The sequence below is a fragment of the Asterias amurensis genome, chromosome 3, assembly GCF_032118995.1.
Source record: "Asterias amurensis chromosome 3, ASM3211899v1".
Classification (NCBI taxonomy): domain Eukaryota; kingdom Metazoa; phylum Echinodermata; class Asteroidea; order Forcipulatida; family Asteriidae; genus Asterias; species Asterias amurensis.
The window spans coordinates 12,499,961-12,527,278 of record NC_092650.1 but is presented as its reverse complement, the minus strand read 5'-3'; the positions used below and the strand labels follow the sequence as shown (position 1 = coordinate 12,527,278).

General features: G+C 37.6%; 2 protein-coding genes across 2 annotated transcripts in view; one reads left to right on the top strand and one right to left on the bottom strand.

The window, feature by feature from the left end:
• Positions 1 to 24,411, top strand: part of LOC139934682 (lon protease homolog 2, peroxisomal-like) — a 26,896-nt gene extending 2,485 nt beyond the window's left edge. Inside the window, exons 2-18 of the mRNA XM_071929037.1 lie at positions 39 to 126; positions 2,426 to 2,633; positions 3,408 to 3,508; positions 4,305 to 4,388; positions 5,619 to 5,851; positions 6,930 to 7,103; positions 7,388 to 7,573; positions 8,299 to 8,446; positions 9,200 to 9,279; positions 11,029 to 11,261; positions 12,986 to 13,290; positions 15,205 to 15,262; positions 16,513 to 16,667; positions 17,607 to 17,743; positions 18,564 to 18,630; positions 20,027 to 20,137; positions 20,665 to 24,411. Of these exons, the coding sequence (XP_071785138.1) occupies positions 39 to 126; positions 2,426 to 2,633; positions 3,408 to 3,508; positions 4,305 to 4,388; positions 5,619 to 5,851; positions 6,930 to 7,103; positions 7,388 to 7,573; positions 8,299 to 8,446; positions 9,200 to 9,279; positions 11,029 to 11,261; positions 12,986 to 13,290; positions 15,205 to 15,262; positions 16,513 to 16,667; positions 17,607 to 17,743; positions 18,564 to 18,630; positions 20,027 to 20,137; positions 20,665 to 20,784 (2,488 nt within the window). The 3' untranslated portion in view covers positions 20,785 to 24,411. The remainder of the gene's footprint in view (positions 1 to 38; positions 127 to 2,425; positions 2,634 to 3,407; positions 3,509 to 4,304; positions 4,389 to 5,618; positions 5,852 to 6,929; positions 7,104 to 7,387; positions 7,574 to 8,298; positions 8,447 to 9,199; positions 9,280 to 11,028; positions 11,262 to 12,985; positions 13,291 to 15,204; positions 15,263 to 16,512; positions 16,668 to 17,606; positions 17,744 to 18,563; positions 18,631 to 20,026; positions 20,138 to 20,664) is intronic.
• The window catches only part of LOC139934683 (uncharacterized), a 15,919-nt gene continuing 12,143 nt past the window's right edge, over positions 23,543 to 27,318 (bottom strand). Inside the window, exon 10 of the mRNA XM_071929038.1 lies at positions 23,543 to 26,214. The gene's annotated coding sequence lies outside the window, so the exon portion shown is untranslated. The remainder of the gene's footprint in view (positions 26,215 to 27,318) is intronic.

Below are 27,318 nucleotides of genomic sequence, written 5' to 3'. Positions count from 1 at the left end.
ATCTATAATCCATATTGTTTTTGTTTTCTTTCTCTCAGCATGAACATGGTGAAGAGTCGTATTCTGAGGCATAACACATTGAGCAGTACTGTCATTGGTGTTGTGCCTAGAGAACCGGGACAAAAGGTTCGTAGCATTTCCATTCTTATTATACTGGATAATTGAAAATGTTAAAGATAGGATCAAATATTTGAGTTATACATGTAAATATCCTTTGCTTGTTGGTATAGACTAGTGCTGGGCGAATAGTGAAACTTTGTTATTCGGATACCGCTGGCCAACTATCCGAAATTAACCGGATATTCGAATAGTTTTTTTCGCCGCTAGAGGGCGCTATTTAAAAAAAAAATTAAAAATGTTTTTAATTTCTTTTCTTTTTGCCGCTAGAGGGCGCTGTTCGTTTGTGAATGAGATCTTATGGGCGGATTGATATTAGTTTTAGACAGTGTCACTCGGTTCATTCATAAAAATGACCGGATCTAATTTAAAGATGGCGATTTGCTTTTTCTTTTGATCGTGATTGACTCTACGTGAAGGAAAACTTTTGTAATCTTTGAACAAATTACGTCAGAAATGTCATTGTTTAACTCTTCACGGAGGTGAGCATAGTTAAATACTTAATATATGCTGTTTTATGCTGTCTTAATAGAAGTTTCATAAGGATTCAGACAAAACATTCATATCAGTTGTCGCCCGACGTCCGCGGATATTGCGGATATTAAAGAATATCCGGTTACTCGGTTGTAATTACAGAGTTATCCGGTTTGTAAATAGGTATTCGCGCCCTATGCGGATATCTGGTTAAGAAAAAAAAGGCATTCGCCGTTACGGATAGGAAAACCTATTCGCCATTAACCGGATATTCGAATAATTCGCCCAGGCCTAGTATAGACACTACATTTTTAAGCTGAGTGTATAGACGATGTGACCCATGTTTACATTAAAACCGCCCTCTGTTGAAAAAACACTGTTTACCTCATATTTCGCCGGGCAAAAAGACAAGTAGTCATGGTAAGATTGCATACACTTTCTAGCTGGCTGCCAAAACACAAAGGTTTTGCCCGGCGGTATGCACACGAATCATGTTAAATGATTTTCGTGTGACGTCAGAGGTCACATCTTCTATACTTCAGGCTGATGAGATTTTTTTCAATTCCACAGTCAATTCCACAGCATCAGTTGTATACTGTACCATCCACATAGACATCATATTCGCTCCACCTTTGAAGACCTGTGGTTTTTCTTTTAATTTTGTTTTTAAGTTTAATTTTGTTCTGAAAATCAGTTGACACAAGAAAATAAGAGAAGAGAAAGAGGAGAGAAGAAGATGTGTTGATATTCCTTTTCCAACTGTGGCACTAGATAATTAACTAATGAGAAATAAGGTAGTATAGGGAGTTCCAGAGTGCATCAGTATGAGAGAAAAAGCTAGCAGAATATCTTGAAACAGATAGAGTGAAGGGGTGAGAGGCTTATGGAAGGAGCATACAGAAGGAGTAAGAGACCAGCAGCCGATTTCACGAAACGCTAGGACTAATCCTATCTCGAGTTAGGACGAGAGTGAGTTCAATGCATCCTCTGCTTTGGTTACGTAACTTAACTCGTTCTAAGTCCTAAGATTGATCCTAAGTTAGGAAGAGTACCATCGACGGCTGAGCATATACTGTGAAAATACGTAGATCAGGGCGAGAGGAGGAAATGTTAAGTCTTAAAGGCAGTGGACACTATTGGTAATTACTCAAAATAATTATTAGCATAAAACCTTACTTGGTACTGACTAATGGGGAGCTGTTGATAGTGAGAAAACAGCTCACTCTGAAGTAATGTACATGTAGTTTTCAAGAAAGAAGTAATTTTCTACGAATTTGATTTTGAGACCTCGGAATTAGATTTTGAGGTCTCGAAACCAAGCATCTGAAAGCACACAACTTTGTGTGACAATGGTGTTTTTTTCTTTTATTATTATCTCGTAACTTCAACAACTAATTGAGCTCAAATTTTCACAGTTGTTATTTTATGCATATAATGTTGAGTTACACCAAGTGAGAAGACTGGTCTTTCACAATTACCAATAGTGTCAAGTGTCTGTAAAGAAAGAGTTTCTTTCCTTTTCAAATTAAGACCTCACTGAAGAAATAACTTATGGCATGTTGGGGCGTAAGTCTATAGGTGACTGTAGCACTAGTGTACAAAAAGCTAAGCAATTGGGTTTGATGAAGACGCCGTACTGTGGAGTGGAACACTTTAATGGAAATAGAGTTTCAAATTCTCCATCCAATCCCAGCATATGCTTAAATGTGTTGCCCTTTAATACATAACCTTATATTATGATACTGTCCTTGTTTCTATAGAGATTTCCATGGTTACTCGCTTGATGTATCAATTGTCACATTTTAAATGTTTTTGATTTTTGATTGTTTTTCAGACTGTTCAAAGTGAAGAGTACAATGACATCCACCCAATTGGTACTGCAGCTGTTGTAGTACAGGTCACTGGTACCAACTGGCCTCAACCAGCGTATACACTGCTTGTAACTGGTTTGTGCCGGTTTAAACTAGAAAAGCTTTTACAAGAGACACCTTTCCCTGTTGCTCAAGTGGTGCAGTTAGATAAACTACCTGGACAAAGAGCAGGTGGGTCAAACACTTTGCATAATCAGTCCCAAGTCAATTGGGACAAGTTATATATGTCTCATTTCTCTAGACACTTGATTTAAATTAATTTATAAATACTTTTTCAGATGAATACTGTCTCAACGCATTTGGGGCCTGTAGGAATGAAAACCAAGTATTAAATAGTGGATTGAAGGTTTGTAACATTGAGGTAGCATTTAGGTGGGCAACTGGCATCAACAAAAGCTGATCTCTAATATACCCATGCTGTCGATGTGCATACTAGACAGTTGCAGGCGTCAAATTTTGTTGTTGAAGGGGCACTTCTACGACATGTATGAAGAAAATTTCAATTTGTGTTTAAACTTTGAAAGCACACCACATCAAAAGCACAGGACACCTGGGGTGGATTTCACAAAGAGAAGACTAGTCTTATCTTGAGTTAGGACAAGTTACTCTTCCTAACTTAGGACTAGCTATACGTTTTTGATATCTCCTAGGACTAGTCCTCACTCTTTTTGAAATCCACCCCAGGGCAATTGATTAGGTTACATGTATTTCATATGGCTTGCAGCTGGGTATACTCAATTCATCTAGTGATTCTTGTGATATGGGATACCCCCCTATCAATTTTTACCTTAGTGAAGATTATGTCTTGATGAAGCTTGATACTGCTTGACTACAACAGTTGGGGCTGCTTTTATATCCTACCTTGTCACACTCAGTAATATTTTACGTCAGCATCTACATATTTTATGTGTCACTTCAACGCTTATGTGATATTATGTCTTATAGATGATGATAGTGACCATCCAGTATTACTAAGTTTCCGAGAACAAGCAAGTAGTCTGGTTGATCTTCTAGATGTTGCAGTACCAGTCGTTGCTAAACTAAAGGTTAGTAGGCTACACATTCAGAAGTACACGTATTGTTATTGTTGGTGTTGTTGTCGTGATCGCTGTTGCTTTGCAACTTGTCCTCATCATCTTTATTGTTGTTTTTTCCTGTAAAGTTAATGTAATTAATCCTTGCTTTCTGCATGTAACCAGAGGTGACTATTTTGATCCGACTTTGATTCCGTAAAGATATGACAGTTACCCAGATCTAAGACAGCAGGCTGGCAACACTACACTAGCGTACATGTGAATACATTTTCAAGATTTATATTTTGCAAGTTGCATGTTATAGAGTACATGTACTTGCTGCAGTCTAGCATGCTGATGCGTCGACTGCGTGACTGTTGGTGGACTGTTGTTGATTGCTAGCCCCATAAATCTGTCCAATCAACTCATTTTCCCAGCACTTCTTATACCAAAATCTTTTGCTTTCTCGAAAAACCATCTGCAACGATCTGCATGATTGATGAAACTTACCAATGTACAAACATATCCACAACGTTTGGGAACTACTGAGAATAGTTCCCGGGTGTGTGTCCATATGTTTGCACACAAAGCACGGATCGGGTACTTTTTCTTTCTAGGACCAACGTGTGCATATAATTCTCCACGTTTGTTCTGGGAAAAATAATACGGGCACAGTTGGGTGCAGAAAGGCATTGAAGAGGCTCATGTGTTCTTGCTGACACGTGCGTCGTGGGCGGAGCGTATTGGATGTAGTCTATTTTATTACCATGTTTCAATGTGTACAATTAAATTGCAGTTAATTATCAGTTACTTCCTGTTTATTTGACAGAGGCTTCTGGAGAGTCTTCCTACATCAAGACTTCTGGATATATTTGCTTCCATTGTTAAAGCATCTTACAATGAAAAACTGCAAGTAAGAATCAGAATTCTTTCATTGTTGCTGTGAACGAAATTCCTATTATATCTGAGTCATTAACCAACCCTGTTACTCCTCCTGGAACCAGACTCAAAGTTTGACAAGTTTGTATTATGAGTTTTACTTCTATGCAATTGAAAGTTTTTATAGCCATCTCAAGATTAACATGGTCTCAATGTAGCACGTGGCCTCCAATGACATTGTCCGCCTGTAGAGGTTCAAAGATCAAAAGTGCTATCACAAACGCACTCAATCCAATGTGCGGCACAACGAGAAATTGTCCTGTGTATGCACAGGTCATAATTTTATATACAACAATCATGTACAATGGATTAGTAATTGTGACTGTGCTTTGCTATCACAATAAAGTGACAGATGTTATTTCATCCTGTGCACAAACTTTTCAATTGTTTCTAGTTACAGTATAATATAATCTTGTGACTTTTTGTGGTGCGTGCAAGGAGTAAATGAATTGATGATTAAGGATTCATGAATTTAATAAGTTCTTCCTCCACATTCATCCTGGTAAGCTTCCAGATAAAAGTTCAGCCAAATAGTTTTCATAGAAGTTCACAAGCTTCGTAAAATATGTAGTCCAGTTGAATGTTTCAAACCAGTTTGCAAGCTTGTGGATTTACCGTAGACATTTCCCAGATTTTTAGCTGAAAGCGTCTGACATTCAAATGATATTCAGATTTATATAACTGACATACAGATCCTTGTCATTTGATTGGTGGAACTTACATCACGTGACATTCACTATTACTCCCATCCGCACCGGCGATCAATAAGACCTATTTGCCCATGGGGAATAGCATTTCCCATTCACTAGTTAGGATCGTCCTTGTTTTTGAGCAGCACAGCGCCGCTGCTAAAACAAAGGAGCACCTGTGCAAAACATTGTGATCTGATTGCTATTAAATTTGTGCATTGTTGCCGCTATGCAGCGTAATATGACTTTTGGTTGTAATGTTATACTTTGAAAATACATCAGATGACAAGGATCTATATGTCAGTTATATAAAACAAATATTGAGTGGCTTTAATTCGTGGAATGGAAGGAATATTATCGCTCGGTAAAATTTGGACTGTTCCATTTCACCCCGGCGAACAGTCAAAATTTTACCTTGCGATAATATTCCTCCCATTCCACTCTGAGCCACTCAATGATTGTATAAGAGTTGTTGAGGATGTGAAGAATTAAAATCATTTTGTTGCGTCTTGAAGGTATTGGATGCAGTTGATCTTGAGCAGCGTATTCAGAAGACTCTCCCTCTCCTGGCCAGGCAGATAGAAGGACTGAAGCTTCTGCAGCGGACTCGAGCTAACGACGGACATTCAGCATTGAGAGATAGACATAAAAATCTAGCTCTGAAAACAGCCTTGAAGAAAGTCAACATTGGAGACGTAGAAGAGGACAATGAGCTGGATGAGATAGCTGATCTAGATAAGAAAATCAAGTCAGTAGGCCTGAGCGAATTATTCGAATAACCGGTTGTGGCGAATAGGTTTTCCTATCCGTAACCGCGAATGCCTTTTTTTTCTGAACCGGATATCCGCATAGGGCGCGAATAGCTATTTATAAACCGGATAGTTCTGTAATTACAACCAAGTAACCAGATATTCTTTAATATCCGAATATCCGCGGACGTCGGGCGACAACTGATAGGAATATTTTGTCTGAATCCTTATGAAACTTCTATTAAGACAGCATAAAACATCATAAAGAGTTAAAACAGTGACATTTCTGACGTAATTTGTTCAAAGATTACGAAAGTTTTCCTTCACGCAGAGTCAATCACGATCAAAAGAAACAGCAAATCGTCATCTTTAAATTAGATCTGGTTATTTTTATGAATGAACCGAGTGACACTGTCTAAAACTAATATCAATCAATTTTTTAATATTTTAAATAGCGCCCTCTAGCGGCGAAAAAACTATTCGAATATCCGGTTAATTTTTGATAGTTGGCCAGCGGTATCCGAATACCAAAATTTCACTATTCGCCCAGCACTACAAGTCAGTGTAAACATTAGGAGATCATCAAGATGTTGTATATCATTTTTGTTTTACACAGTATTTGAAGCCATTTATAGCAAACAACACCTACATGTATTGCTGGGTCGTGTGTGTACTCAAGTGTCATGAGAATAGACCATGCACGTCTCTAGCATATTCAACAGTTTTGGGACCACTTTGTACTGTGGTTTAACACTTAAGGATTGGGGTAATTTTTCAAAATTTACATTAAACTTACAGGGTTTGAAGGTAATGATAGTGGAAAGCTTCCCTTCAAACATTACTTTTTTTGAGAAATGATTAAAACAAGTCATAAAATAATTTTCGTCTCAGTAAGACAAAAATTATTTTAGCATGTAAATTCTTATTGTCAGTTATGATATTATACCATAATCATAGCATAACTGGTTAATACGTTTTTACATACATATACTAATTCTGAGACGGAGGATTGCAGATGCAAACTTCTTACTGATATTCTTAGTGTCTAGGTAATAGACTCTATATCTTGTCGTACAGAAAAGCCAATATGCCACAGCATGCTCATAAGGCATGTCACAAGGAGCTGAAACGCTTAAAGAAGACTCCCTCTGCCATGCCAGAGTATGGACTAATTCGTAACTATCTGGAGCTGATGGTAGAACTTCCCTGGTCCAAGCAGACTTCAGATACATTGGATATCAGACAGGCAAGGTCAGAACTACTAATATGTCTACAAATTGTTATAATAATAATGAAATGACTTCAGCCCGGTTCAAACTTCCTGCGATTGCGATGCGAATTTTGACGTCACATGGCTGTATTTGCAGCAGATGATTCGCAGGAGTTGAACACAGTTCAGCTGTCGCCAATTGTCATTGTGAATTTGTGACGTCAAAGTTCGATCACATTTGCATTCGCAGGAAGTATGAACCTAGCTTTATACAAATGCTTTCTTAAGAATTTATTAATGAGGAACAAATTTTATCTTTTTGAAGGCATGACTTGGATGTTGATCATTTTGCTTTGGACAAGTTGAAGAAACGAGTTGTGGAATACCTTGCTGTAAGGCAACTCAAGAACAGTCTTAAGGGACCAATACTGTGCTTTGTTGGTCCCCCAGGCGTTGGCAAAACCAGTGTTGGACGTTCCATTGCACATACCTTGGGGAGAGCCTTTCACAGGTTAGTGTTGTGGTTCAGATATTTACAAATTTGTATTGCTAGGTTTGTGACAATCATTCAAAAGATCATTCAAAAGGCTAAAAGATGGGTGAATCATTTATCAATTATGTCAACAAAACACATGATTGTTCTTAAGCATGTTCATACAGAGCAGTGGGGGTTTGGACACGCGGCCTCCACAATTATCCAGCACCCCAGGTGGCCGCCCCATGAACAAATCCAGATACTTAGTGCCCTATAAAGGAAAAAAATGGCCCTGCCCCAGACTGTCGTTCCAGCCTCTGTCAAAGTTGCATGTGCTTGAAATTTGAAAAATGGTGGCTGAAAGACTTCAGTGTGGTAAGTAAGCCTGGGCGACTAATGTGGAAGTTCGACTATTGCTTAGTCAAGTCGCAATTACCGCTATTCAACTACTTGGTGAATTGTGCGCCGTGACTTATACAAAAATAGTCGCAACTTTCTGCTTGGTGAACCAACATTTTTTGCTTACACCATTTCAAGACAACATAAATTACTTGTCGGACATTAAACTAGTCCATGAATCCCTCAACCCTTTCATCACAAATGTTACTATATTATGCCTGCGGCAAACAGTAAACCACAATGCGTCTTGGAAATTTTAGTCGCGACTAGTCGAGTAGTAAGTTTCACTAGTCGCCCAGGCTTAGTGACAAGACTGATACTGTATGTCAATAACCATAATGAGATTTTGTTGTGTATTGCAGGATATCTCTGGGTGGTTGCTGCGATCAGTCAGATATCAGAGGTCATCGTCGTACCTACATTGGTTCAATGCCAGGTCGTATTATTAATGGATTGAAGCTTGCTGGTAGTAATAATCCAGTCTTCCTACTGGATGAAATTGATAAACTGGTAACTATATGAAGATACAGTCTGTTTATTATTACATTTACATTTGTACTGATGGTGCAGCATTCATATTTTGAACAGCACTTCCATTTCTGAAACTTACTTGTTGAAATTGCACTGTGTTCATTTTACACATTGTGGCTTAACTTTAACTTGGCCAAGAACTGTCTTACATCACCGACTTGATCATTCACATCATGTAAATGGATCTAAGACGGTGACAATTTGTAGACGAATATATTTGAGATAATTTTCATCATTACTGGAATGTAACTGCACTCGTGTATGGATAAGGCATAGGCTTTGTCTTACATCATGCTGGTGCTTCATGTTCTTACATCAGCATCATTGATGGCACAGTTGGCTTGTTTGTAAAGCGCTCGCCTCTCACCAAGGAGACTCCGGTTCATCTCCCGGACAGGGCCATATGTGAGTTGAGTTGTGCGTTGGTTCTCTGCTGTGCCACAAGGGTTGTCCAGACTATCCGGTTGTCCTCCCTCAGGAAAAAATCAAACACTTTCGATCTTGGCTGTGCTCCGTGGTCATAATGGGTTGATGTGGCTGGCAGCTGAAAGCCCCTTGCATGCCTGCTTCTCGAACACGTTGTAGCCGCGTCCTTCACAATTCAGCTCTAGCTGCGAGTAAGGACGATTAGCCCCCCAAATTATTATCATTGCTCAAAGATTGTATAAAAAAGTATCTACTTGGTAATTGCTTAGATTTGCGGATACTAACATTGTTTTTTTTTTATTGAAGGGTCGAAGCATGCAAGGAGATCCAGCAGCAGCATTGCTAGAAGTACTCGATCCTGAACAGAATCATGCCTTTACTGATCAGTATCCTTACCAAATAATGTCTTCAAACACTCTTAGGGCATTAATTATAATTCATAAATACCTCAGACAGTTTCGCTATTCCTATTGGTGGAGAGCGCATCACGTGGGTGTGTATAAACCTTTGTTTATGACCAGTAAAAAGTATTAATTCATGGGCATGACACGCGAGCTTGCACCTGTTCTTACGTATAAGAAAGTTTCTTCATTCCTATTGATCGAGAGCAACGGCTGAAACAGTTGTGCCACATCACACGATAAGCGCAACGCGCACATCATTCCCTTATAAGGAGTTGTTTACACGAGGGCATCAGAGGGCTTTACCATTTCATAGCTGGAGGGGTGTTGTGTTGAAAGAAATTATTTAACAATTATAATTTTTGCATTTATTTTACTTTTTGACCAAAAAGTGTTGATATTTTTGACCGAAAAGGTATTTATGAATGGGAATCAAAATGTGTTTAATCGGTTTTCAACTAGTGGTTTAAACCCGCCGAGGCTTGGTTCCTAATAATTTACCTCGACTTCGTCTCGGTAAAATTATTTGTTTATGACCAGTAAAAAGTATTAATTCATGGGCATGACACGCGAGCTTGCACCTGTTCTTACGTATAAGACAGTTTCTTCATTCCTATTGATCGAGAGCAACGGCTGAAACAGTTGTGCCACATCACACGATAAGCGCAACGCGCACATCATTCCCTTATAAGGAGTTGTTTACACGAGGGCATCAGAGGGCTTTACCATTTCATAGCTGGAGGGGTGTTGTGTTGAAAGAAATTATTTAACAATTATAATTTTTGCATTTATTTTACTTTTTGACCAAAAAGTGTTGATATTTTTGACCGAAAAGGTATTTATGAATGGGAATCAAAATGTGTTGAATCGGTTTTCAACTAGTGGTTTAAACCCGCCGAGGCTTGGTTCCTAATAATTTACCTCGACTTTGTCTCGGTAAAATTATCGAGACCAGGCCTCGTTGGGATTAAACCACTAGTTGAAAACATCTTCACCACACATTGATTCCATTATTCAAAACTGATAAAGAAATAAACAAAAATCAACATAACCAAACCAATGCGAGATGAAAAGGAATACTCAAATCAATTGACAGATAGCTTTGTTTATGAGAATTCAAATAACAAAGGTTCCATACTTCAGTTGTGATGTAAAGCTTTCTGACAGGAAACAACTCCTCAAAAGCTCTGCAAAAATATATTTCATTACTCATTGGTGAATAAAAACCAAATAAGTAAGACGAAATTGTCACAGTTTGTAAACCATTATGTGTTCATCTTGTGATTTATCTCACTTCAATTCAAAACTCTTCTATTTGTTTTTTAAATGTTTAAATGGCATTGCTCCACCTTATTTGTCTAATAATTATGTTTCTTCTTTGCCAAACTCACCGTCCTGGACTCCATTCTTCTTCCGATAAAACTCGGCTTATAAAAAAATTATTTGAATCTAGATTAACTTATGGAAAACACGCCTTCTCACACTCTGCTGCTGAACTTTGGAACACTCTCCCAATTAATGTCAGTAAATCTTCTTGTGTTGTTATTTTAAGAAAAAACTTAAAACTTATCTCTTTCCTAAATAGTAGATTATGATTTGTTTCTTGAAAGTTTTAGGCCTAATTTATCCCTTTCTTTGTTAAGCGCTTTGATCAAGTTTTGGAAAAGCGCATTATAAAAACCTTTTATTATTTTTTTATTATTATTATGTTTCCTTAATTAAGATTCTATCCAGCTACCTAAATGTGCCCTTTGACCTTTCTCAAGTACTCTTCATTGCTACCGCTAACAATATAAGTACCATACCTGCAGCCTTGAGGGATCGTATGGAGTTAATCCATGTTCCAGGTTACACACAGGAAGAAAAGCTTCATATTGCTACTCGCCATCTTATCCCTAAACAACTCAAAGAACATGGACTATCTGCTGAACAGATTCAGTTTCCTGAAGAATCTATTAAACTGATAAGTAAGTTATTCATATTCATTTTTTGTTTTGTTCTTACCCATGTACAGCGACGTGTGTTAGCACTGTATACTCGGTACTTACCCGAGTTCTGTGAAAAAAATCACAGGCATATTACTCGGTTGGGATTCAAATCCATGACCTTTGCAATAGACTGTGCAAGTCTCGCGCGGATTTGAACTTCCGGGACCATTGTGGTCCCAACCTTATGGAGTTTTACGTTGGGTAGATTTTGTTTCGTCCATTACTTTAGTTTAATGTAGTTTATTACCATAAAAATGACATATGTTGTTAAAAATGTAATACTAATTAACATCACATATAAAAGTAAAAATAAAGTCAACAAAATAATGAAGAAAAACCGATATTTAAACTTGACCTCAGGTCAGGTTACTTTTAAAAAACTAAGAATTTGTGCCCATCTCCGATCACGAAACTTACGCAGACGCTTGTTTTGGTCGCGCGGGGTGAAAAGCCTTTTCATTGGTCGTTTAGGCGTCGGCTTCCTCTTTAAACTGCGTCACGCGTTTATCTAACGCCATTGCGACCATCGTGCGTCCGCGTATAAACCAGCTTTGAGTAGTTTCACATTCGGGCGTAGATTTACAAAAGGGGTTTCAAAAAATTTAAGATCAAACAAACATCCTTGTCCCAGAGTTTTACTTTTGTCTATTCATAGACTTTAACCGATAATTGTGTATTTGTTTCAAAAGCTAAAACTAATTTAAACAAGCTCTATAGGGTATTTTTGTTGTTTAGATTCGGCATTTAGAATAAATTAAAGCAAAGATTTGATTCATAAAAAAATAAAGTTCTTCAGTTGTCGTGTTTTCTCGCTCCGGTGCGTGCGAGACTTGCACAGTCTATTCTAGAGCAGTGTCATGCCATAAGCTAGGTAATTGAGATTGCCCGGTAGCTAGAGGCAGTTTGAATCCTAGTTGCAAAGGTCGTGGGTTTGAATCCCACCCGATTAATATGCCTGTGATTTTTTTCACAGAACTCTTAGTACACAGTGCTAACACACAACGGTGTTTATGGGTGAAAAAAAAAAAAACTCTTGTTGAAATGACTTGATAAAAAAGATAATTCACACTGTTCCTTTATCAATCAAAACAAGTACAATCTGATCCACATTGACAAGTGTATGTTGCACAAAATGGCAGTGAAACAAGTACTTGTCTGAGGAGCTTTACACTTTAGTTTGTTTTCGTTGTGGGCATTTTTTTATTCTGGTTTTTGTAATTGGAATGACCCCTCGTCTTCGCCACCAGGTCTGAGGTCAAACTCTGGAAATAGATATTTACAGGAACAACTATTGGTCAACAAAAGAAAACTCCACTTGACCTCATTGAGGGTGCTGTTTGAACTTATGACTTCATAAATAGACCTTTTCGCAAAAACTCTGGCGCGCGCGTAAATCTTGGAACTAGGTGCGTTGTGGTCTAGCTGGTGATCAAATTTGATCTATAGCCATCCAACAATGCACCTCATTCAACAGTTTGCGCCTGCGCAATTGTATTTGCGAAAAGGTCTAAGGGGTTTGTTATTGTAGCTGAGAATAAAACTCCGAAAAGAACTCTTGAAGAATGGTGAAATTGAGATTTATCAAGAACATTAACGCTGTTGTTAGGGTAAAAACTGATTTCAAAGTTTTAATGTTCTCTACGTTGATTCATCTTTAAAGTTACTGTTTACTACTTCCATTTTCTCATTTTATACATAAATAGTTGCCAAATACAGCCGAGAAGCTGGAGTGCGTACTTTGGAGCGTAAGATAGGAGCTATCTGTAGAGCTGTGGCTGTACGTGTAGCAGAGACACAATCTAAAGCTAAATCTACAGCCGAAGGAATGAATGATTCTACTAAGATGATTGATGACGATGATGATGAAGAGGATGGTGGTATGACTATACATCATGGTACTCAGCTTGTAGATAAAGCATCCTTAGTAGCTACATCAGAGGCTGCTATTACGCAACCACCTGAGATGCCTATTGTTATTGATCCACATGCTGTCAAGGACATCCTTGGGGTAAACTCAATATCTTATATTAATTTTGGTTTTTATCCATACACCGATGTGTGTTAGCACTGTATACTCAATTTCCCCGAATCCTGTGAAAAAATATAACAGGCATGTTACTCGTGTGGGATTCAAACCCACGACCCTTGCAATTCTAGAGCAGTGTCTTACGTACCAATTAGACTACCAAGGTTGCCCAGTGTTCAAATCATATGTTTTGGCAGCGGGTACCGCAACGATATAAGAGATGTTAAATTTGCACCGGGGATAAAGAATTGCAAGGGTCGTGGGTTCGAATCCCACCCGAGTAACTTGCTGTGATATTTTTTCACAGGACTCGGGAAAAGTACTGAGTGTACAGTGCTAACACACATCAGTGTATGGGTAAAAACCAAAATTTATATTCTTTATCCCCGATGCAAATTTAACATCTCAATATCTTATAAAATGTAATAACTTTACTTTCTGAGTGACTTGTGTTTATAAGAACCATTGGTGACACTCTTACAGACACAATCTTAGTATTGCTATATGGTGGTTTTTAAACAATTTCCCTAGCTACCAGAAAATATTCTTCATTACCTGTGTAAATTAACATCTACAATAAACAATTTCTAATAGGGAGACCGCCAATATACATGATATAGGGCTAGATAGCTCAGTTGGTAGAGTGCTGGCCTGTTATTTTGGAGCGTTGGTTCGAATCCCAATCTAGTAAATCCTTTGTTCAACCCCAAAAATCATTAAAAAATTTACCCGTTCAGTTTCCCTCATGGTACATGTATATTTCAATATCTGAAACAAAAAGTCGCATCCCCTTAAGGCAATCCCCTGGCTGCCGCTGCCCAGGTTGTATCGTAATTTGGGTGTGATCCCTGGCTACACGGCAGTTAACAGTTGTATGGCTTCTGACTGGCACCCCCGAACAAAGATATTGACAAAATAGGGACACCGTCAATATACGGCTAGATAGCTCAGTTGGTGGAGCGTCGGCACGTTAATCAGGAGGTTGTTGGTTCAAATCCCACTCTTGTCAATTCTTTGTTCTTTATTCCCTATCAAGTACAATGTATATATAGACCCCCTCAAACTGACTAAACATAATAATAATATCGGTCTTATATAGCGCTCGTATCTACCAAACAAGGTACTCAAGGCGCTGAGTATATATAAACTTTCAGAAAGATAGGTAATTGCAGTGATGAATTCTGAGACCCAATTATTTAGCACCTTATAAGGGTTTACAAGGTGCTAAGGCGCGTTGATCAGCCACAACCAGGAACACCAGGGCAAACCCCTTCTCTTTTCGCTAAGTGCACTGGGTTCTTTTACATGCGTTACACAACACATGGGACCAACGGCTTTATGTCCCATCCTAAGGACGAAGCAATGGTTGAATGTCTTGCTCAAGGACACAGTGTCACGGCTGGGGATTCGAACCCACACTCTGCTGATCAGAAACACCAGAGTTTGAATTCGGTGCTCTTAACCGCTCGGCCACGACACTGTGTAACAGGCCTGCAATTACATGGTCTTGGCCTTGGTGCCCTTGAAAATTGCCCATTGACTTTAAGATTTTCCAATGGAAGTGCCCTTTGCAAACAAAAACTGCCTTGCCTCTCATAAATGAAATAGGTTTGATATAATAACCCTACACACACTGCTTGAATGTTAGACTGTAGGGATCAATGGGTGCGTTTGTTTAGCTGCCCTGGGTTACCCTGGTGTGCGCCGGTTTTTATTTCCAGGATGCACAAGGGTAATTTTCTGCACACGTTCGTCCTGGGAAAAAACATGCCACACACCGGGGTCGACCCAGGGAAGCGCAACGAACGCACCCATAGAGCAGACTGAAGATCTAGCCATCTGCTTCACTACATGTCATAATACATAACTGAAATGTTGTATACCACTTGTGAACAGATTGCTATGTATGAGAGTGAGATATCGGAAAGATTGGAGCAACCTGGTGTAGCTGTAGGTAAGGCTTTTGGCATATCATATTCACACTGGTAAAGTATTATAATTCATTCCAAGTAACTAGTATTAAGGAGACCTACGATGAACCTTGATCACTGATAAAGTTTTGATAACTTCTCTCAAATCTTGATGAAATCTGCCAATCTTTTCAATTTTAGAAATACTCTATGAGCAAAACTTAAAGAAAGACCATGATTATCCATTCCAAATTATCAAGTTTTATGATTTCCTAAGTAATGTTCTGTTAATTTTCCTTTTTGTTATCAACTCTCAATATGTCTTTATGGCTGCATAGCGACCAAATTATATGTTTTCAAAACAGTTTAATTACAAACAACCATTGTTTTGTGTTATTTTTGCTGTATGCACGATACCTTTCACCGTACCTTCATTTCAATAATCAATATTGTTATTGTTATAAACTAAAACCTATTAGTTTACATTATAAAGGGTCCAGGCTCTGTACAAGCCTAGGCTTTTTCCTGGTGCCCTCCTCTTATCACTCGTTGTTCTTATTTCTTGTATATTTCATGATTATTTATTGTGATATTTGGAAATAAAAAACAAACAAATGTCCATGTATATGTTATAATAATACTGGCTTCTTAAAAAGCACATAAATCCGTCACTCAGCGACACTCAAGACACTGTATAATACAGTGTTTCCTGCAAGGTATGTGGGACTATGTTTGAATTATGAGACCTACTCCTTTTACATAGCACCGTGTAATGGTTTTACAAGGTGCTGTGGTGCAAAAACCAGGGCGAACCCCTTCTCTTGTCGATAAGTGCACTGGGTTCTCTTTTGTTAGTACAAGTCCAAGGTGTAAATACAAGATTGAGTGGATGGAATCAAGAGGTGATAGCATTCTGGGCAGCATGTAACATCCATCTGCATTTAGTGCATGGTGTGTTTTATTCTTTCTATTCAATGCTGTTTCTACATCATGTACATCATCTCATTGACAAGGAATTTGTATGCCAAGCTTTAACACATATATACATGTCAGTTTGCTATATATTTTGTGTATAGCTGATATGTACATCATTGACAAGGAATTTGTATGCCAAGCTTTAATACTTTTTTAAGTTTGATCCATATTTTGTGTAGTAGCTGATATGTACATCATTGACAAGGAATTTGTATGCCAAGTTTTAATACATTTATAAGTTTGATATATATTTTATGTAGCACATGTAGCTGATATTTGACTGATAGATTATTCTTTATTTGATCTTTGTATAAACCAGGATTAGCGTGGACAGCCCTTGGTGGTGAGATCATGTATGTAGAAGCTACTAAGATGGATGGAGATGGTACGTTAACATTGACTGGGCAATTAGGTGATGTTATGAAGGAATCTGCTACATTAGCTCTCAACTGGATCAGGACTCATGCAAAGAGGGTAAATATTAAAGGCAGTGGAGCGGTAGTTACTCAAAATAATTATTAGCATAAAACCTTACTTGGTGACGAGTAATGGGGAGAGGTTGATGGTATAAAACAGTGTGAGAAACAGCACCCTCTGAAGTGACGTAGTTTTCGAGAAAGAAGTAATTTTCCACGAATTTGATTTCGAGACCTCAGATTTAGAATTTTAGGTCTCAAAATCAACCATCTAAACGCACACAACTTCGTGTGACAAGGGTGTTTATTCTTTCAATATTATCTCGCAACTTTGACAACCAGTTGAGCTCAAATTTTCACAGGTTGTTATTTTATGCATTTGTTGAGGTACACCAAGTATGAAGACTAGTCTTTGACAATTACCAATAGTGTCCAGGGTCTTTAAACACCATTAAAGGCACTGGTAGTAAACCATGGTTACACAATGTATATACCATTGCTATGGATCTAGCTATACTCCTGGTCAGACTTTGTGTTCCTCTTACAAACCTTACTCGATACAGGCAAACCTTTTTTCTCCAACTCCATTCAGTTATTTAACACATCGGGGGGGCGATTTCACAAAGAGTTAGGACTCGTCTTAGCTCGAGCGAGTTAGGACGAGGGTTAGGCTCAGATCATCTGACACCAAACTTCTTCACATTCCAAGCAAACGCCATTCATGGGGGGCTTGATCCTTTTCACACTCTGGCCCATCACTATGTAACGAACTCCCCCCCCCCCCCCTAAACTCCGACAAAACCCATTTGAAAACTTATTGTTGTGCTTAACTATACTCTTTGCAATCTGGCTTTGGCATCTCTCCTGCGCCAGGAGTGTCTTTTAGACAGACATGGCGCATTATAAATTGCCACTATTATTGTTTTATTTTAAAATTAATCATTTTGTTAGGTGACATTTCCATTTATACTGATTTCTATATATTGTAATCTGACAGTATGGCATTGCAGGCAAGTCTGATGTAGACGTGATGGAAAATACCGATCTTCATATTCATTTCCCTGCTGGAGCTGTTGGTAAGGATGGACCATCAGCTGGCATTACTATAGTCACTGTTATCATGTCGCTCTTCAGGTAGGTACAAGTTGTAGTGAATTATAGCTTTTAGGTCAAACCTTTTTAATTTGTGTGTTGTGTTGTGTCATTAGATCAATGCAAAAAGCTGTATTTGATTCTTGTACATGTACATACAAGAATGAGTACATTTGGGAATTGTTAAAGCCATTGGACACTTTCGGTAAACAGTATTGTCCAATGCCCACACTTCGTGTATCACATATATAAAATAACAAACCTGTGAAAATTAAGGCTCTATCGGTCATCGGGAGAAAATAGCGGGAAAACCCACCCTTGTTTCCGCATGTTTCGCCGTGTCATGACATATGTGTTTAAAATAAATCCGTAATTCTCGATATCGAGAATTGATATTGTTTTAATGTTTTCTCAAAAAGTAAAGCATTTCATGGAATAATATTTCACAAGAAGTTTCATTACCATCTGTAAACCCTGTAAGTTATTTGTAAATCTGTCTTCTTTTTTTATATTTTTCTGTACCGAAAGTGTCCAATGGCTTTAACTTAAATACATACAATACAATAAAATTGTATACCACCATTCCATGGAGTTCACATCGGTTTGTGATGATATAATAAGTCTGGAACAAGAGCAATACAAATCAGTGTGAAAATATACACAAACAGCAAACAATCAAATGGGAAAAGATATGTTTTCAAGTTTTTCTTGCAGAAACACAATGTAGTTTGGAGATTGTTCCACAATGAATGCAGTCGTTGGTTTGTTTTCCATGATATGTTTTCACTGATGCTATTTATATTTGATATGAAGTACAGATAGATACAGTTATTTCCTTGCTGGTTTTGTCATTGGTATATAGTGAGAGGTGTGTGAGTCCTGATACTGCAATGACTGGTGAGATAACATTGAGGGGATTGGTACTACCGGTAAGTTAATACTCTCCAATATTCTCATGTACATGAGCCATGGGATAATAATGATAATAATATTGAAGTCTTATATAGCGCACGTACATGTATCTACCAAACAAGGTACTCAAGGCGCTGAGTATAAACAAACTGTCAGAAAGATAGGTAATTGCAGTGATGAACTTTGCTTAAAGGCAGTGGGCACTATTAGTAATTGTCAAAGACTAGCCTTCACAGTTGGTGTATCTCAACATATGCATAAAATAAAAAACCTGTGAAAATTTGAGCTCAATCGGTCATCGAACTTGCGAGATAATAATGAAAGGAAAAAAACACCCCTGTCACACGGCGTTGTGTGCGTTTAAATGGTTGATTTCGAGAACTCAAGTTCTAAATCTAAGGTCTCAAAATCAAATTCGTGGAAAATTACTTCTTTCTTGAAAACTATGGCACTTCAGAGGGAGCCGTTTCTCACAATGTTTTAGACCATCAACCTCTCCCCATTACTCGTTACCAAGAAAGGTTCTATGCTAATAATTATTTTGAGTAATTACCAATAGTGTCGACTGCCTTTAAGGACACAAGTGTCATGGCTTGGGATTCGAACCCACTTCTGCTGATTAGAAACACCATAGTTTGAGTTCGGTGCTCTTAACCGCTCGACCACAACACTTCCATGGGATATATGTATGTGTAACAGCTAAAAAATAGTTACAGCTTTCAAGCCATGGCCTACCTTGTAGTTTCATCAAGACCTTGAGATGAGCTGAATTTAATGTTAAATGAGCTGAATTGTTCAATCTAACATATTGAGTCACTATCTACACTCATGCCTTGGAGGGTACAACAAGTTCAGAACGGTCTTACTACAAGACATTTTGTATTCAGTACGCTCTATTCCTCTAATCAGATACTCGAACTGGAGTGTGATAATAAGCCATAACCTACTCCCAGTTTTTATATTGCACTCTGCGTATTGTGAGTGTCAATGCATCACACTCTGGATACGGTCAGTGCAAAAATTACATTCTAAACTTTGCGCGTAAATGCTGTTCAAGTTAATTGTTTCTTAGTTTCTTTATGAGGTTTACTTAATAAGGCTCGAAAATAAATTTGTTATCACACGCGTTCTCGTTGAATACAGAAAAATGTACCACTTCTGCGTCCTTTGGCTTCGTTGTACACAAACGTATATGGGACGCAGAAGCGCTATATTTTTCCGTATTCCACTCGCGCTTCTGATTCTGTGATAACATACAATATGTATGCTTATACATGTACTTTAATTGATTGATTTGCTTTTTTGCCAAGCAAAGTCCAAATTAATGTTGATGGTGAACTGTAATGTGTGTAAGTAACGGATGTTTAGCAAGATGCTGAATTGACTTGACATGCGTGGTATTTACTTATTCAGGTTGGTGGAATCAAAGAAAAAGTCTTAGCAGCGCATCGAGCTGGAATCAAACGAATCATTCTTCCTAAACGCAATGAGAAAGACTTAGAAGAGATACCAAAGAACATCAAGGTAAAACACCCACACATAAGAATGGTTCAATGTAAAGACTGGATGGACATCATGGGTTTGTCCCCAAAAGTCTCCTATGAGATGTGGATCGTTCTTATAGTTTGTTTGCATTTACTATTACTCTATCCAAGTTTCAAATTATTCTGCGATATGTACATTATACAGTATTCATGAATACCTAAGACGGGCCTTTCATTATGCTTGGTTGAGAGGATCACTATGTTTAGACTGTGATATAAACACAGTGAGAAGTGTTTCAACATGGCCCGAGTTTTTACATTTCTGGTCATGTACAGTTTGGAAACCTCCTGAATTGTAACATCTTGGAGGTTCCAGGTCAAGAAACCCACACCTACAAGCAAGTTTTTAGGAATTTTAGGTCGTCCAAATTCGTGAAGTATAACTTTCACTCCACTCGCCTTCCAAGTGTGTTTTTGTATTGTATAAGAACATGTCCAACATAAGCTAATGTGACTATTACCGTTTGGTCATTGGTTTTTTTCTCTCTTTCATTTTGCTTTATTTAGAATGAGCTGAAGTTTATTCCAGTGAGGCGGCTAGAGGAAGTTCTTGATGCTGCATTTGATGATGGATTCCCCTCCAATCTACCACAAACTGACTCATCCATCGTACCCAGTAAATTATAACATGCAGTTAGAATCAATATGGCTGTATCCTTGTATGTATTGCGCATATTTAAAGGCAGTGGACACTATTGGTAATTACTCAAAATAATTATTAGCAAAACACCTGACTTGGTAACGAGTTATGGGGCGAGGTTGATGGTATAAAACATTGTGAGAAACAGCTCCCTCTGAAGTGACGTAGTTTTCGAGAAAGAAGTACATTTCCACGAACTTGATTTCGAGACCTCAAGTTTTGAATTTGAGGTCTTGAAATCAAGCATACATGTATGAAAGCACACAACTTCGTGTGACAAGGGCGTTTTTTCGTTCATTATTAACTCGCAACTTCGACGACCGATTGAGCTCAAATTTTCACAGGTTGGTTATTTTATGTATACATTGAAACACACCAAGTGAGAAGACTGGTCTTTGACAATTACCAATAGTGTCCAGCGCCTTTAAACCTTTAAGGAATCTTGGGTTTCAACATACTTTGCTTTGATGTCTTTTATTTTTAAACAAAATAGACTGACAGAGTCCATACAAGGGAATTCAATTTTCACACTGGTAAAAAAAAAAAAAAGTTGTGGTATGCAATTTAGAAATTCAATCAGTAATTCAAACTCAATTCGTAAATCTGTAACTTAAAGCAATAGATGTGCCACCTTTTGGATTCAAAAATGATCACTACACCTAATATTCTGTATTGAAGTTCTAAATTTATATATAAAGTTTATGTCCAGTATACAAACGCAGAAAAAGAGTAATAGGTTTTATGATGAACAAAAACATATTTTCAAGCCACAACCAAAATCCTTTTTTTTGTTCTTTTGTCTTTTCTTCATGAGGAACTTATGAGGCTTTTGTGTTGTTGTTAAAGCAGTTTATATGATCGACTTCAGTAAAGCATTAAATTCTGCTAAAACAGTAGGACTTAACAGATTTGCCTTTATGTCAGATATTAAGATAAGGTTGTTGCACACATACACATGTATTGCAATTGTTAAATGCACTGGTGTTTTCGGTTTTAAAAAAATCTGTTTTTGCTTTTGTTTATAGAAGGGATCAATCAATCGTTTTGATAAGGGTTAATTTTCAGATCATGTGTACGTGTATGTACATGTATTGGTTACAATGTTATACTGTATTTACTGTATTAAAGATGCTACAAATGTATGTCAGATTTTTGGCCCCAAACATTAAAAAATATATATTTTTTTTTAGTGAATGGTATTTCAAAGAGTATCACTCGCTCTAACAAATAAAAAGTTTAACTTTTTTACTTTTAATGGTCAGGAACCATGACAAAAATTTAAAACGTTTCTTATAAAACACATAAGATTTGGTCACGTGATTGTCGGGATCCCGACAAAAACTAATTTTGAGCACTTTATTTCACTGCTACTAATAATTGGCGGACTTTTTCGAGCAATGGCTCAAATGAAAGCTTGTAACTTTCTTGACCCCCATCAAAACACCTATTGAATTTTAAATCAAAACTTTTGGGTCAAATTGGCCACAAATCTGACATAGCATCGTCAAACATTTTAAATGCAAATGATGTAACTTCAGAATTTTTAACTTGGCATAGAATCCCATTGAATTTGTTAAGAGCGAGCAGTACCTTATAACATGGTCATATAGAATCACATTGAATTTGTTAAGAGTGAGCAGTACCATATAACATGGTCATTGTTAACAAAAATGTGCATTTAATTCTTAGGTCAAAGCTTGAATTAAATAACAATAAATCAGATGACGCAACAATCAAAAGTGGCCAACTTGCCTGTTTATTTTATACTTTATGAACAAACAATGACAAACATAACAATTAAATGGTTTTAGTTGAACAGTGATGGGTGTAGCATGAAAACTATTGATCAATCTAATAATGTTGACTGAGATTCAGGAACTGAGCTTCTATTCTATTGTGTAGAGTGCTATATGAACAAGCACAGCACACATCCAAATAACCAATGATAGAGCTTTATACCACTGTAGGGAGATTTAAGCTTATTGGGAATCTGCTGACGAAGCTGTCAATTGTCTCAAGTACTGTAGTTATTGGCTTTCTGTAAGGCTTTTGCTTTCCTTTGATACTGAAGTTATCACCCAGCTTGCCTATAGCATAGCTACAACCACTGGCCATTACATTATTGCCACAAACTAGGATTGAGTACTTGACCATTTCATAGACTCGGTGTCAAAGTTAAGGCAAAAGTGAAAGTCATTAGGGAACAATGGTAATTTAATTACACATTTTTCATGGCAGATATAAGCCTGGATAAAGGTATGTGAACCAAAGTTTTACTATAAAATGTTCAGATATTGCCTAATAGTAATGAAAGACATTAATAAGGAAATTAAACCTTTGTTTTTAACTAACTTTGGTCTGTTTCTACCTACTTCATTGACAGCAGTGCCTGATATTATGGCTCTGTTTCTGATTAGCCTATCTGGGATGTGGTGTACTGTTATCTATTCTATATGAGTGCACTGTTTGCTTTGGGTTTATACAGACAGATTTACCCAAACGTACTACATGTAATAGTGTCACCACCATCTCAAAATGGCTTACTTTCGCACTCTTTACGGGATGCTGTAAATGTCGAGCTCTGTGCTTTACTTTTAATCATCACCAGCACTGACCTCAACACTAGGTGCGTTCGATTAGCTTCCCTGGGTCGACCCTGATCTGCCCCCGGTACGTTCAATAAGCTCTGACGTCATTCCAGGGGCTCAATCAAGTCAGCCCCAAGTGCCCTGCTTGTGGAGTGGGTCACTTGGGGCTGGCCCCAGGTACAGGATGTCACTACGAGAGGGTGTAAGATAGTTCGATTTGCTATTGACAGGGGCTCACCTGAGTGAGCACCACGTCGACCCAGGGAAGCTAATCGGACACACCCACTGTTACACATAACCACATAACTAAACTCACTAAATAACTAAACTGACTACATCTGGCACAAAAAATAAAGCATAGTGTAGCAGCACCCTTGAAAAGATATTTGGTGCCAATTTTATCTGAACGAATCTTATTAATAGAACACACATGTCTACAGTTTCCTAAATCCAGAGTTTGGTACAACACTGAACTCTTAACCCACAAATAATAAAAAAGAACCTTATTTAAACTTGCGTATGACCCTAAAGATGTTTTTTTCTTCACACCATTTAGAAACATTTTTATTTTCCTTCTCATATAGAGCCTTCTCTATAGACGATGTGACCTATGTTTACATTCAAACCGCCCTCTGTTGTCATAACACTATATACGCCATGTCTCGCCAGGCAAAAAAGACGCGTAGTCATGGTAAGATTCCATACACTTTCTAGCTGGCTGCCAAAACACAAAGGTTTTGCCTGGCGGTATGCGCACGAATCATGTTATGGTTTTCGAGTGACGTCAGAGGTCACATCGTCTTTATGATATCTACTTACTCTTCTGTGTTTCTCTTTTGTGCATAATTTTATTGACTTAGTGTACAAAAATAAAATAATAACAACCATTACATGTACTTCCTCTTCTTTACATGTAAACACAAACGGACAGAACAATAAATGATTCAAGAATGTGTCAATCAAGCATGTGAGTGACTATCCATGAAAAAAGAGGAGAGAAAACCGGGCAAAGAAAAAAAAAAAAAAAAATCCTATACTTTTATACACATAGAAAGTGAGAGAAAAAAAAAGAGGAAAATTTATACCCCAATAGAGGAATTCAGCTTAACAGAGGAAGGTTCACATGCCTGGTCAATAAGATATCACTCATAAACACAGGAGCATTTACAAAACAAACAATTTACAGATTCTCCTTCATTTAAAGGCAGTGGACACTTTTGGTAATTACTCCAAATAATTATTAGCATCAAACCTTTCTTGGTGACGAGTAATGGGGAGAGGTTGATGGTATAAAACATTGTGAGAAACGGCTCCCTCTGAAGAAGGTACATGCATGTACACAAGTTATCATAATTTGTCTACATGCACGTACCGTCTTCAAATTTGTTACTGATCACAGAAACATATAAAACAACTATGGAAAATAACTACTAACTCTCTAGTCTCTAATCTAAAACATTGTAACAATCATAATGAACCCAAGGTGTGTGATATTATACACATAATGAATGTTTATGAGTGCAATGGTGCGAATATGTTCATGAGTTGAAAGATGGAATGTTCTATTCAACGAGGCGGAGCCGAGTTGAATGGAACATTACAGCTTTCAACGAATGAACATATTTGCACCATTGCACGAATGAAAAACATTCATTATTTGTTTTATATAACATCCAAGTAGATCTTTGTCATTTTGATCGAAAGATACAACTTTCAAAACAAAGCGTAGGCCTACAATTTTTAATTGTACAAGCCAAATGCTAGTAATTTTACTAATATGCCTTGCAGTAACACTGCTGAGTTACCAAAGACACGCGCATGTAGTGATGTTTTTACTCAGCTTTTTCGTTCCATCTGAAAAGTACCATAGCACGCTGGCAGCGTGCACAGGTACTTTTCGGATGGAACAAAAAAACACGGTGAGTGACTCAGCGTGCAATGGTACTTTTATTTGCCATCACGTGACGGACAATCCTCCAAGCAAATGGCAAGGATCGGCTTGGGTATTATATAATTGGGCATACATGAGCAAGACCTAGCCCTGGCGGCCTTACACTTTGTACTACAGTGACGTCCTGGACATCAGGGTACATTTCTGGGGCGGAAAATGTTGGGGCGGAAAATATTGAGGCCCTGAAACGGGCCTTAATAGTTAGGACTCTGTTCCTGTGTACAGAGAAAGAGTCCTATATAGGGCTAGAGCGAGACCCTATCCTGCACCGTTAATAGAATGTGTTGTTATGTACTGGTACTATAACGTAGATCAAACTATTTGTTTTAACGTCAAAGGGCGTCTCAAAGTGCTTAATAAGTTCCAAGACGGCTTTTTGAATTATGAGACCCATTTAAGTAGCACTTAGTAAGGTTCTACAACTGTTTCAAGTATAAAAGTTAGTATCAAAAAATATAAAGTATAAGATTTAATATTTAAGAACAGTATAGAGTATAGAATATAAAACATGAAACAATCTCTAAAAATATACAATGTGAAAGTTAACTCAAAAACAAACACCTTTTTTTTTGGCATATCTAGTGCTTTGCTTTAGATAGTTAGATAGGAAGAGTTTTATTTGGTATATGCTCAACTTTAAATACAATAAGTAAATGTACATAGAGTCATATACATCAATATAAGGCAAAATGATGGCTTCAAAAACTTCTTTTTTTCTTAAGCTGCCTACATGTACGCGTATGAGACAGACAGACAAACAGACTGACAGACAGACAGACAGACAGACAGACAAACAAACAGACAGACAGAAAGACAGACAGACAGAGACTTGATTTTCAGCTGCTGATGAATACCTGATGAATACTGGTATAGAGGTCCTGTAAGAAACACAAGATAAATATACATGGAATCAATTATTATACATGTACGTATGAAACTTGATGAAATCAAAGCAAGGAGTTTCAGCAAATTCTCATTCTAGCCTTGCTATAAAGAGAGGGAAACAGCTTTAAAGTGTGACCCGCTACGTGAAAATGAGTCAGATGTCGCCCAATGCATTATTAAGTAATGGACTTTTTTTTTTTTCTTTTTTCTTTTTTGAGATCTATACTTGCATGGTTAACCTTTAGAACACTTACTTTTAGGCAATAAAGCTATGAATACAACAATTTTGTGATCATACTATGTCTAATTTGTATCCTTTTGCGCGAAATGGTAGTTTAAAGCATCACTTTACTTTAAATGATGAATTGGTTAATTTCAAACGGAAGTAACTCAGCAATGCGATACACCCCAAAGCTAAGACATATACCAAATTACTGCTGCTGGTGTGTTCTTTCCAGCCATGCATATAACTCAATCCTTGAAATTGTCAACATCTGACTCATTTTCACGTAGCGGGTCACAAATGGTCTTTTGTAAAAAATACAGGCATACTCTGGGTGGGATTCAAACCCTTTAAAGCATAGAATGACAAAGGTAGAATTGCAATTGCTCTAGGTCGTGGGTTTGATATGCCTATGATTTGTTTTCACAGAGCTCCAGAAAGTACTGACTCTACAGTGCTGACACACAGACATGTAGGTGTAAGAAAAAAGGGGGGAAAAATACATTCTTCATACACTTTGCAATTTTTCATACATTACATGTAAATTGTTGCGGTACCTGCTGCTAAAATATAGGATTCAAACTGACTCTAGCTATTGGACAATCTCGGTGGTCTAAATGGTAAGACACTGCTCTATAGAATTGCAAATGTCGTGGGTTCGAATCCCACCTGAGTAATATGCCTGTGATATTTGTTCAAAAGACTCGGGGAAAAGTACCGAGTATACAGTGCTGACACACACCAGTGTAAGGGTAAACGTATAAGGTGCTAAATAATTGGGTCTTAGAATTCATCACTGTAATAACCTATCTTTCTGAAAGTTTATATATATTATACTCAGCGCCTTGAGTACCTTGTTTGGTAGATACATGTA